This window comes from Choloepus didactylus, chromosome 5, assembly GCF_015220235.1.
Source record: "Choloepus didactylus isolate mChoDid1 chromosome 5, mChoDid1.pri, whole genome shotgun sequence".
Classification (NCBI taxonomy): domain Eukaryota; kingdom Metazoa; phylum Chordata; class Mammalia; order Pilosa; family Megalonychidae; genus Choloepus; species Choloepus didactylus.
Window position 1 is genome coordinate 55,513,561 of NC_051311.1, and position 12,321 is coordinate 55,525,881.

Consider the following 12,321-nt stretch of genomic DNA (forward strand, 5'->3'; position numbering starts at 1 on the left):
AAATATTGCGATGTCCAGTGAATTAAAGGCACTCATAGCCTCCAACCCAGGATTTCCATTTCTAGTTATATAATCTAGAGACCCTTTATAAGGCTCTTTGCTATGCAGAACAACATGTGCTGCACCTAACATCCTCTCTCCATATTCCAGGTAACAGAATGCTGAGTCATGCTGCATATTCTCTGTAGTCATTCCTCCTGTATCATAGAAGAAGCATTTCTGGTCAGCCTTTTGAAGCAGCACACATGCAGCCACACTTCCCTCCCATCCTGCCCATACTTCTCCACTGCCCCAACTTCTGATCCACAATCTGCTATAATTTTGGAAGAAATGATGGGGAAATGAGGTAATGAAGCTTAGTAATTCCAAAATTTTATTTAATCCCAACTTTAGCTAATATCTCTGTCCTGTGAAAGGCTTCATACTTAAGAGGTTTATAAAAAGGTTTGATTCTGTGCCCCAGGCTGTTTCCTAATTATTCCTAGGTTCATGGCTGTGTTCCCAATGATATAGATTACCATATGCCTGATCTGTGGAACAACAGGCATTATAACTGCATTTTGGATCCAGTTACTTATTCATTCACATCCCTCTAAGAGTTCTATTAAAAGAACACTTTCCATCTAAAGACTAATTTTTATAAGTGATGGACAGAAAATTAATTTTAAAATATAACAATGATGAAGCCTTTAAAAAATATGCTTAAGAGCGAAGAAAATTTTGTAACTCAATGAAAAAAAATACACCACCATAGAACTAAGTATAAATTTTCTGCTACCTCATGAGATTCAAGACTCTCCTCTTAGCAGCCTCTCCTATGTATTAGGCTGAAAAAATTGCTGGCTAGGAAGGGAAAAAATGCACTTTCAGATGACGTAGTTACTTGAACATCAATACAACTGGGTAAGAGTGGTGACTGTAAAATTCTTTTGTCCTAGTTGTAGCCATATTTATTATATGAGAAATAAAGGCAAATGATTTATTTGACCAATTTCATAATCATTTTTAAGGAATAAATACAAATTGCCATTTATATTCAGAAAGTATTTTTTAAAAAAGCAAAAGTCAAATAATTTTAGAAAGGAGACGATTTTTTTAAACATTTCTATAATAGATTATTCATAGTATTAAGCACGCTATTCTATAAAAGAACATGGCTTTAGTGTATTATCTACTCTAAGCCCATATAGTAACCCTGAATATTATAAAAGTATAATATCGGTACAAAGGGAGAAAAAATTAAAGTTTCCAGAATATTCCTTTAATTTAGCAGTCAGAATAATATCCCTAGCACCACTGTGGAAGGTTTATTTTTTGGGTTCCCAATAATGTTGTTCATTTTTTAGATAAAATTTCAAAAGATTGACCATACGTTTATTTTGTTTTTCTAAAAAGTATTTATTTTTTACTAGTGAGGATGGAACCAGGCTAGAAGTTTGCAGAAAAGATGTCCATATATAAAGAAAGAGATAGCAAAATATTTTTTGGTCATAATTTAGAAACAAATTAATGTATAAAAAGGAGACAGTATTCCCCAATTCATCTCTTCCATAAGAAGAGTATAAGCATGTGCTCTCAATTCCTTGATATCATCAGCAGGCCACGAATTCGTCTAACAAGGGCTTGTATAAAACTATAGCGAGATCGAACTTTTGAATATAATCCTTCAATGTCCACAAGTTTCTTTTGCAGTGATTCTCCGAAAGCATTGACGGCATCAGCCTGAAGCTAGAAGTAATACAGATGACATTTTATTATTGAAAATGCAGTGTCAAATATTTCTTTTATCCTGTATCTTCCAATTTAAAATATCTTTAAATTTTTGTAACGTGGTCCTTTCTCATGTACAAATTAACGAAACATTCACATTTCTCACCCTAGAATTTTGGGGAATGATATTAATGTTTTTCTCTCTTTCCTTTTTGGTATAAATATGTAAATTTTAAAATCTGCTTTAAAGAACAACAGCTGTTGATGCTGTTGCTATACACTGGCATATGCACAAAAACATTTCCTGAATGGCCACAGAAGAAGTGTGGCTGCTTCTGGGGAAAGAAATAAAGGGTATGTGGGAAGGGAGACTTTCACTTTTTATTTTATTTTGTAATTTTTAAAAACTATTTGCAGGCTTTTATATTCAAGAAATATGAATGGGGTGGGGGTTCTCTGGTATATTCTTTAGAATTCATGTGTATTTAAGAATGCACATGTAGTTTCAGATGGATCTTTTTGTATTATACTGAAATGCTAAAATTAAATTCAAAATTCGATGAATCTACCTGCCTTCAGTTTTGCATTAAAAATCACAATATAGCGTGAGTTTATTTATTAATCCTGCATTTTGTCCAACTTTAGAACAGACCAGTCGAAATGAAACAATAACAATCAATAATTCAATATATTTATTAAGCATCTTCTGGATGATCCATTCTTTAGCTAGTTCTGCACATGGTTTCATTTAATGCTACCTTCCCTAAGCAAGCCTAGCAAAAAGAAACAAATTATTTTTATGAAGTCACTAAGGGGCAAATGTAGTCAGGGCTAGGATGGGAGCATGATATCTATAAAACCTAAATGGGTGAGGCCTGGAGGTTGCTATCCCTCTCCTTCCTGGATAAGACCCAACCTTCAGTTTTAAGAAGGACAGTGACAAAGAGGGATTAGGGAAGAACAGAGGCTTTATCAAATCATTGCTAAGGACATTCAGATGCCTAGTAGCAGATCTGGCTATAATTCATTTTCCCTAATCACATACTCTTGAGACCTGCTTTGTTAAGAACAAGACTTTGCTATTAGTTCAATATGAGGTTTTCATTTTCATTGTTTTTAGAATGCTCTACATTCATTTCAACAATGATCAAGAGGTTACTAACAGCAAAACACTGTATAATATTATAATTTTATACCTAGTATAGTGAAATTTTAGTGGCTGATCACAATATTACCACTAGATTATTTCCTAAAAAAATGAAATGTTGAATGATACTTTGTGCCTACAGCACTTATCAAAAGAAATAAAAAGAAACAGAGTTCCTATTCTCTACATCAGAGTTGGAATTTCCAGATATTAATGCCTATCAATTACTGAACACTTACTATGATCCAGGCACTATACTAGGAGCTTCACATACATGACACCTCATTTAACTCTGATAAAACCTTTTGAGATTACATTATCATTCTCATTCCTTAAATGAGGAAATGAATGCACAAAAGTTGTTCAAAGTCACATAGGCATTAGGTGGCCAAGCCAGAATTCGAATCAAGTCCCTGTAGTCAACCCTGAAAATTATAATCTTACTAATCCACCAGACTTTCCTTTTTACCTTAAAAAAAAAAAAAAAAAAGTATGGAAATAAAGCCTTACCTGGTCTATGTCATGTTGGCTCACTATGGTCAGCCCACTTCTAAAATCCAGATTGGTTTCTGAGGCAAAAGAATCTAGAGATATAAGACACTATCAAATCAGTTTTGCAAGTATATATCTATTGCATAGCCCAAGAAAACAATGACATAAAAAAAAAAAAAAAAAAAAAAAAAACCACGGTTCACGATCAGAAACTCTATTTTCAACTTTCAGTAAATGGAAGCCCCTGGAAAGGATTTCATTGGTCTTAGCCAGGGTTCTCAAACTTTTCTTCTGTTTCTTCCACATCAGTAACAGAAATTCACTCCAGCTATAAGAATCAGGGCCTAGGCTAACCTACTGCCATTCTTTTGGACAAATATTTGTGACCAAGGGGCTCCAGAGATGGGTCAGCCCTTAACTTAAAGAAACTGAAGAGCAACTGATGAGCAGCCTTTAGAATACTCTTATACTCAGTACAATTTCACATGGACAGAAGTTAAAACACAAAAAATAGTTTTGTCTAGTCACTAAGTAGCTCTGGATTACCCAATCCACTTTTAGTAATCTGGAAGCATAAAAAAATAAATAAATAAAAATGTAACTAGTTTTTCAAAGCACTAAAATGTATACTTGTGTTTCAGAATAAAGTTTACCTTGTAGTCTTTTGCTTTTAAACAAGGTCCTGGATACAAACAAAGAATCTTGAGAATCAGTGGGAGTGCAATGTAACAAGTAATATTCCAGATGGCGCCAAAGAATAAAAAGGCAGGTCTCTATGATAACTATATATATAAGAGCTCAGAATAAAGAAAAACAATCTCATTATGTATTTTTGAAAAAACAATTTCTGAAGAGGAGAAAAAAGAAGAAACTGGGACCACTTAGTGATGCATCTATCTACAACCACAGTCTAACAGACAGGTATAGAAATCAGCAAGCTGAGAAGGAGGAGGTTTGGACTGTGAGGAGGTGTGCCACTAGTCTCCACTGCCCTAATCTTCTACCCAGAGAGAGCATCTGTAATATACTACTAGTATTACTAGCTACTCTAAAAGATAAGAAAAACTTTTCAGCTTAGAAATATAAGGCCTTTACTGGAAAAAGAAAATAAGAACAATTAGGTCCCCTTTCATATGATTTTACCCAAATAATGTGAGAATAAGTGAACAGGGCCTACATTTGAAGATTCTCTTAAAGATCACTAGTCAAGTCTTACTACAATTTCATTAAGGATACAAGAACAGAGCGAAAGCAGTTTAGCTCGATTGTTGATCAACTTCACCAAACGCCGTCTTGCTAAAACATATTTTTGGGCTGTAGAGATTTTATCAACTCCAGCAGGCATCACAGACTGACATAACTAAGATAAAAACAAATGCACCATTCAGAATGACAAAAATGGTTACAAAATTTAATTAAAATCTACAGTAAGCAAGTTGCTGTAAGTGCAATGAGAAATACTCAAATTTAAACATCCTTGTAAACAAGAGTTTATTATTTAGTTAAGAATCTAGTAATTAAAGAAAAAACGAGAGTCTAAGTAGTTGGATTCACAAATTAATCTTCATCTGTCACCTTTCAGAAAAGTCATGTCCCTGAAATAGACAGACATTTCCAATCTGCTGATGTGCCTACCAACCCTGAATGTCCTGTAAAATTAAAATAAAATTATTTCAAATGGTTAACAAATTCTGTAACAATGCCATGGGGAATTTCTGTAACAGATCTCAGGTATCTCCTGAAGAAAATGTAAAAGCGAGTTCTAGAGCCTAAGGGAAACATGATTCTTCAATGGAAACAGTTCAATTTAACATTCAGACCGAGTTTGACAATGTTTACTGAAGTGAAGTGGGGCTGGGCAATGCCACATACTTTATTTTTAAATACTTTCAAACTTAGAGGATAATTATATAAATAAAACAAACCTCATACAGAGAACTCCAACATACCCGTCTCCCCAGATACCCAGATTTGGCAATTGTAACATTTTGCCACATTTGCTGTATTATTCTATCTATCCATCCTAAATCTGTAACATTATAATTTACTTTGATACCAACTTAACTTCAACAGTATAGACAAACTATGTTCCTAAACCCTGCTGTCCTCCAACTCTGTATAGTTCTTGCCTCTAGTTACATGCTTATATATTATGAGTATAGAACCACTGATTTCTCATTACATTTTATGCATCTGCCTTTTACATCCTGTAGGAGATAAAAAGTGGAGTTACAAACCAAAAATACAATTGTACTGGCATTTATATTTACCCTGGTTATTACCCTAACCAGAGACCTTAATTTCTTCCATAAGGCTTCAATCTATTGTCTGTTGTCCTTTCCTTTCAACCAACAGAACTCTCTTTAGCATTTCTTAGGGCTGGTCTAGTGATGATAAACTCCAGCTTTTGTTTATCTGCGAATATCGTAATCTCTCCCTCATTTTTTGACGGACAGTTTTGCCAGATACAGAATTCTTGATTGGTAGTTTTCTGCTTTCAGCACTTTAAATATCTCATTCCACTGTTTTCTTGCCTCAATGACTTCTGATGAGAAATCGGCACTTAATCTTATTGAGTCTCCCTTGTATGGGACACATTGCTTCTTTCTTGCAGCTTTCAGAATTCTCCCTTTATTTTTGACATAAAACAATTTGATTATAATGTGCTTCAACGTGGGTTAATTTGGGTTCATCCTATTTGGAGTTTGAATATGTTGGATGTATATATTCATATCTTTCATTAAATTATTTCTTTGAATGTTCTGTCCCTTTCTCTTTTTTCACATTTTGGAACTCCCACAACATGTATATTTGCATGCTTGATGCTGTCCCACAGATACCTCAGACTGTGTTCACTTTTTTTCATTCTTTCCTCTTTCTGTTCCTCAAAAATTTCAATGGTCTCATCTCCAAGTTCACTGATTCCTCCTTCTGCCAGTTCCAATCGGCTGTTGAACACCTCTTGGTAATTTTTAATTACTGTTACTGTGGTCTTCGGCTCTGTTTGGTTCCTTTTCATAATTTCCATTTCTAATGATATTTTGTGTTCATCTACTGTCTTCCTGATTACCTTTAGTTCTTTGTCCATGTTTTCCTTTAGCATATTTGAGAACCATTTTTTGAAAGTCTTTGGTATGTCCAGGTCTCGTCCTCCTCATTAATGGTTTCTAATGTTTTAATTTTCTCCTTTGCCTGAGCCAACACCTCCTGTTTCTTTGTATGTTTTGTAATCTTTTTTTGAAACCCAGACATTATGATTTTTAGTACTACGGCTGGACTCTAAGGTATCTATTCCTTAAACTTGTATCCAGCTAGTTATGACAGCGCTTTGCTTGAAAGCCAGGAGCTAACAAAAAATAAAAAGAAGGAAAAGGAGGAAAAAAAAATATTTCCCAGCCTTTGCAGACTGACCTGTGCGATTTCTCTCCTTCAGGGCTTATCCATACAATGAGTTTAAGGAATAGCTCCCAGCTAAAGCATAGGGGCCTTCCTGATCCTTCCTGAACGTGTCTTGTCTGGTGCATGCACATGCAGCCCTAGGAATTCCTCCATTTACAAACAAATATCCCCCTTTTCATAAGAAACAGTTTCCTCACAGTCCTGGGAATACACTGAATGTCCTATAGCCAGCAAGTCCTTGCCCCGGGCAGAATGTCTTGACTGCTCTTCCACAGTGTTCCATAGGAAAGCTCTGTGAACTGCCTTTATGCAGGGCAAGTTCCAGGATGGCGAGTCCCTCAGACCAGCACCAGATAGGCTGGGTCAGACATAAATGCTCCCAGTATGTGACCTTGCTCCCTCCAGAACCAGGACCAGAGATCTGTACTGGGAGCACACTCTGGCTCTGCACCTAGCCAGGGAAGGGTGGCAGAGGGGCCAGCAAGAGCGCCACAAGATCCCACTACTTTTAAGTAGCTTTTTCTTGATTCCGTTCTCACGTTGTTCCTGCAATCTTTTAACTGCTTCCTGGAGATTTCAGAAAGATGTTTCTGGCAGTTCTTACTAGTTGTTCAAAGCTTCTGTGGGGGGGACGGAACCCTGAAGCATCTCACTCCACCATCTTGATTGTAGTACAGCCACATACTTTATTTATAATGATGTAGCTCCTCTAGTGGTACTACCATCTTCTGGCAAATGGCCAACAAGCTACATATTCAGGAGGAAGGACTTTCAGATGTAAACCATCTGATACACAATTTCTGGTAGTCACCTGAAACCCAGTCATTAACTTTTGCCTCACTCTGTACTTGCTGGCAGTGTGTTTTTGGTTAAGTGTTTTAAGTCTTCTGTGTCTCAGTTACCTCATATAAGAAACAGGAGTAACAACAATATCTGCCTCTTATCAATCAAGTAGAGCACGTAGTTCAGGGCCTGACAAGTTGTAAGCACTCAATAAATATTACCTATAATTTCAGAGTGGCAAGATGGAGTAGGTTTTGACTACCCTTAAGCGTGACATGGACTTATTTAGGAAACCTGCAGTGAACCAGGATTGGCGAAATGGCTCAATATCCAGACTGCTATAAAACACCAAGAAGCTTCAGCACTGCCTCAGCAACTGGCCAAAAGATACCTTATATTTCAACTGTGCCAAATGGAAAAGAAGGCAGGCTATTTAGGTAAGAAGCTTAGTAATTTGGCATCTTTAGCTACAGTAAATTCAAGGGACTGATTCTTGGTCATTAAGAGAAACTAGTCGAGTCTGATATACCATCCTACTTGTTTGAAAAATTCACTAAACAGATACTGAAGATACCTAAGGCATACAGAAATCTTACCTAAGGCGTCGCACCTATGAAAAAGCATCTACCACAGAAACCTAAGTTTCTCGGCACAGATTTTAGAGTACAAATTACCAAAACTCTTTATTCAAAGGCCAACAGCCTTTCTATTGAACAGCAGGAGGTTTTCTTGAACATGTGCCACTGCACTTTTTCAGTCAAGAATTTCTATGCTTATGAGGTGTGATGCTGAAGTGAGAGACTCTACTTCAAATCATACAGAAGAATAATTCTAATTCCTTTAGTCACATTGCATACATCACTTTTACTCATGAGACTGAGAAAAGTACCCTGGCCTTTATTAGTAAAAGTAATGATTTCTCAAAAACTCCCACAGTTCACTATAAGTTTCATACCTCTTTTATCTCATCTGGGGGAAGTTGCTCAACATTCTGGAGCTTGTTGACACTCCGCCGATGACTGTCGTAATAACTGAAGAAATCATTAGCGCTCTGTTTCAGCAGGTAGACAATAATGCCCAAACCAGGCAGGTGCCAATATGGAACCACTGGAGCTTGGGTTTCTAATAGAGTTGATGACATAAAACAATGCTCTCATAATCATTTTATATGAATTTCAAATGATCTGTTTTAAAACATGGGCTGACCAGGAATTTAAGGGCATATAAACTGTCATTAAAACCAACCCAAGACTACTTTTAAATGCCACTGGCAGTTCAAAGTGATTAGGAGTTACTGTAATCAGTTACATCCAAAGGCTGGAGACCTTGAGAGAATAAGGATATCTGGCTGATAGACAATGATAAAGGTTATTCTTTATTGGGTGAAGACCTCTGTGAGAACTCTACAAAAGTTATAAACCCATACACCACCACCACCAGCACCACCTATACAGAAACAATTTCAGGGGTTTCCTGAACCCCAGGAAATAACCCCTGGCTCACCCTATGGCTCTAGTTATATGGACTCATTTCTAGCCTCCATCTTTCTTTCTGGTTTCTGAATTGAGAGCTCAAAGTCATTCTTCCAAAGAGAAAAGGAGAATACTTACTGAAATATTTAAAAACATAATCAGATTGAAACTTTAACATGTATTTTACCACATCTCTAGTAGGCAGCAAAACAAAATGATTTGCCTCTTACATGACTGTCTTCTGACATGTCATGTAAAAGTTGTTTGAGGAGGGAAAAAAAACTAGTTCAAGTACAGCAATCCCCTCTAATGACTGAGGGATTTCTTGAGAAATACCTTGGTAATATCAAGTTTAATTTGGAGACAATCTTTGCTTAATGGTCAAAACTGCCATGAACACTAAAGGAGAGATCTGCAATTGCTTCTCTTACCATCCTCCTAAACATTGCCTCAAAGTCACATCTTATACATCTCCATGCAGAAATATCCTAAACTTTGAAAATGTGACATTCTTTACATTATGAGTTGTTCTAGAGAGCCTTCTCCCAGGGAAATTAGGTACCCTGGTCCCCAGGTAACATTTGTGTGATCTCTACTCTGGTAGGAGCATATTCACAAATAGGATGATCTAATGCTTTGAGTACTCCAAAGTATTTCAGGAATTACGAGCACTCTAATTTGCTCAAGTCTAAAAATGTTAGAGCATTCAGAAGCTATCAGATTAGAGATCAGATGAGGATGGCTCAGAAGAAATTTGGCTACAGAAACAATTTCCATAAGAAAGACCATGAGGTTTAGGAAATGTTGCTATAGAAAAGGATCTCTGAATCACAAATAATAATAAACATACTAAATAATAACAATAACAACAGCAATAATGAAAATAATAGATAATACTTGTGTAGTACTAAGTGCCAGGCACTGTTCTAAGCACTTTACATGTATTAACACATTTAATCCTAAAAATAATTCACTGGAGTAAGGCTTATTATTACTTCCATTTATCAGACACTTTAACAGATTCCTTTAATCACACTGCATACAAAAGAGAGTAAGTAACCTTTCTAAAGTCACACCAATAGTTACTAGTAGAACACCTAGGGAGTTCACCATCAGTCTGAACACTAAGTATTCCTGAACTTGCCAAATACCTACTCATTCATGTGTCTATAATTGGCAGGAGAAAATATGGTTATTAACTCAAAAAAAAAAAAAAAAAAAAAAAACTCAGGGAAAAAAAGATCAATTTATTAAGTTTCATAAAGTTCATCTTAAGTATTAAAGATCAAAGATGATACAGTATATAAAAGACTGCCTTGAAAGAAGGAACTACATAAAATTTTAATAATTACCAGTGATACATAATTAGCATGGTTAATGATGAATAAATGACAAAATTATATTTTTGCCTGAAAACGTTCAGGTTAAATTCACTTAGATTATTTACATTTGGTTAGATTCAAAGGAGAAGACAGACTGCCCTTCTGAGGCAGAGTTAGAGATCTCTGTCAAGCTACTTCAGAACTACAGAGATTAATAAAACAGATTCATGATTATTTTAAAAACTGCCAGATGGAAACAGAATAGATCAGGTTAAAAGTCATTGCTGAGTAATCAGAAAACCACTCTTCTGAGTGAAAAGGGGTCTTTGTAGTAGGATTCCCAAAGTGAAGATAACTTCTCTTTTCACATTCAGCCAGCTTGGCTAGAATGATAACTTTTCCCTTATGCTGGTGAGAAAGCATGCATGGTTTAGAATCCTCCCATGGTAGCCCTTTTTATTATAGAGAGATCTTCCAGGCAGCGAAGTTTTTGACTTTAGGGGAAAATTAGAATTACATAGAATTAATTTGCTTTACTAAGGCAAAGAATTGTTTGATATCTCCAGTCCAAATGACTTAAGTATTTTATCCCATAGAATATTACTATAAATCTTTATAGCTAAACTCCCCCAGTTTCCTCAAGACATACCTTCACTTAAGCAAGGCTACTCCAATGAAAGGTGTATGTAAAATCTTATTGATGAATTAAGGACTTCCTGCTTCCAATATGACTACTGGATAACACCCCACGTCCTACCCCAGCAGGAAAATTATAAAACCTAGAGATATGGTGGTTTGATGGATTGAGCCCTCTACCACAGGATTTGCCCTTGGGAAGACTGTTGCTGCAAAGGAGAGGCTAGGCCTCCCTATAATTGTGCCTAAGAGCCTCCTCCCAAATGCCTCTTTGTTGCTCAGATGTGGCCCTCTCTCTCTAGCTAAGCCAACTTGAAAGGTGAAATCACTGCCCTCCCCACTACGTGGGATCAGACACCCAGGGTAGTGAATCTCCCTGGCAACGTGGAATATGACTCCCGGGGAGGAATCTAGACCCGGCATCGTGGGATGGAGAACATCTTCTTGACCAAAAGGGGGTTGTGAATGGAAATGAAATAAGATTCAGTGGTAGAGAGATTCCAAAAGGAGCCAAGAGGTCACTCTGGTGGGCGCTCTTATGCACAATATAGACAACCCTTTTTAGGTTCTAATGAATTGGGGTAGCTGGTGGTGGATACCTGAAACTATCAAACTACAATCCAGAACCCATGAATCTTGAAGACAATTGTATAAAAATGTAGCTTATGAAGGGTGACAGTAAGATTGGGAAAGCCATAAGGACCACACTCCCCTTTGTCTAGTTTATGGATGGATGAGTAGAAAAATAGGAGAAGGAAACAAACAAACAAACAGACAGACAAAGGCACCCAGTGTTCTTTTTTACTTTAATTGCTCTTTTTCACTTTAATTATTGTTCTTGTTATTTTTGTGTGTGTGGTAATCAAGGTGTCAGGAATTGATTTTGGTGATGAATGTACAACTATGTAATGGTACTGTAAACAATCGAAAGTATGATTTGTTTTGTATGACTGCATGGTATGTGAATATATCTCAATAAAATGAAGATTAAAAAAAAAAAGTAGAAGGAATGACAGAATTTTTCAGAACTGCATTCCACAACTCACAATGAAATAACTGATTCAGACAAGGATCATTAATGGTTACAGGAATATTCCTGTATATATTTCTGTATAATAACAGAAAATTAAAAAAAAATCCAAATATCCAAAGTAGGGAATTGGTTAAATAAGTTACAGTTGATTCATTAAATGGCAGGAAAGACAAGTTCTTAAAACTTGGAGAATACACACACACACACACACACACACACACACGGAGGATACCTACTCGTACACACGTTTTCACATAGGTAATATAAGCACTATGTTGAAAAGGTATCAGAAGATATACAGTGGAAACTAAATCTTTCTTTCAGCTC

The 12,321-nt window shown here is 36.2% G+C and overlaps 1 protein-coding gene across 4 annotated transcripts in view; it reads right to left on the reverse strand.

Annotated features, from left to right (window-relative positions):
* Nucleotides 1–1,092: 1,092 nt before the first annotated feature.
* NUP205 (nucleoporin 205) overlaps nucleotides 1,093–12,321 on the reverse strand; it is a 114,618-nt gene continuing 103,389 nt past the window's right edge. Inside the window, exons 39-43 of one of the 4 annotated variants that reach the window (XM_037836097.1) lie at nucleotides 8,487–8,653; nucleotides 4,586–4,709; nucleotides 4,003–4,131; nucleotides 3,368–3,426; nucleotides 1,093–1,728 (exon numbers count right to left, since the gene is read on the reverse strand). In XM_037836097.1, the coding sequence (XP_037692025.1) occupies nucleotides 1,576–1,728; nucleotides 3,368–3,426; nucleotides 4,003–4,131; nucleotides 4,586–4,709; nucleotides 8,487–8,653 (632 nt within the window). In that variant the 3' untranslated portion in view covers nucleotides 1,093–1,575. Of the gene's footprint in view, nucleotides 1,729–3,367; nucleotides 3,442–4,002; nucleotides 4,132–4,585; nucleotides 4,710–8,486; nucleotides 8,654–12,321 lie in introns of all 4 variants that reach the window. The other 3 variants (XM_037836094.1, XM_037836098.1, XM_037836096.1) reach the window with 3 other exon arrangements.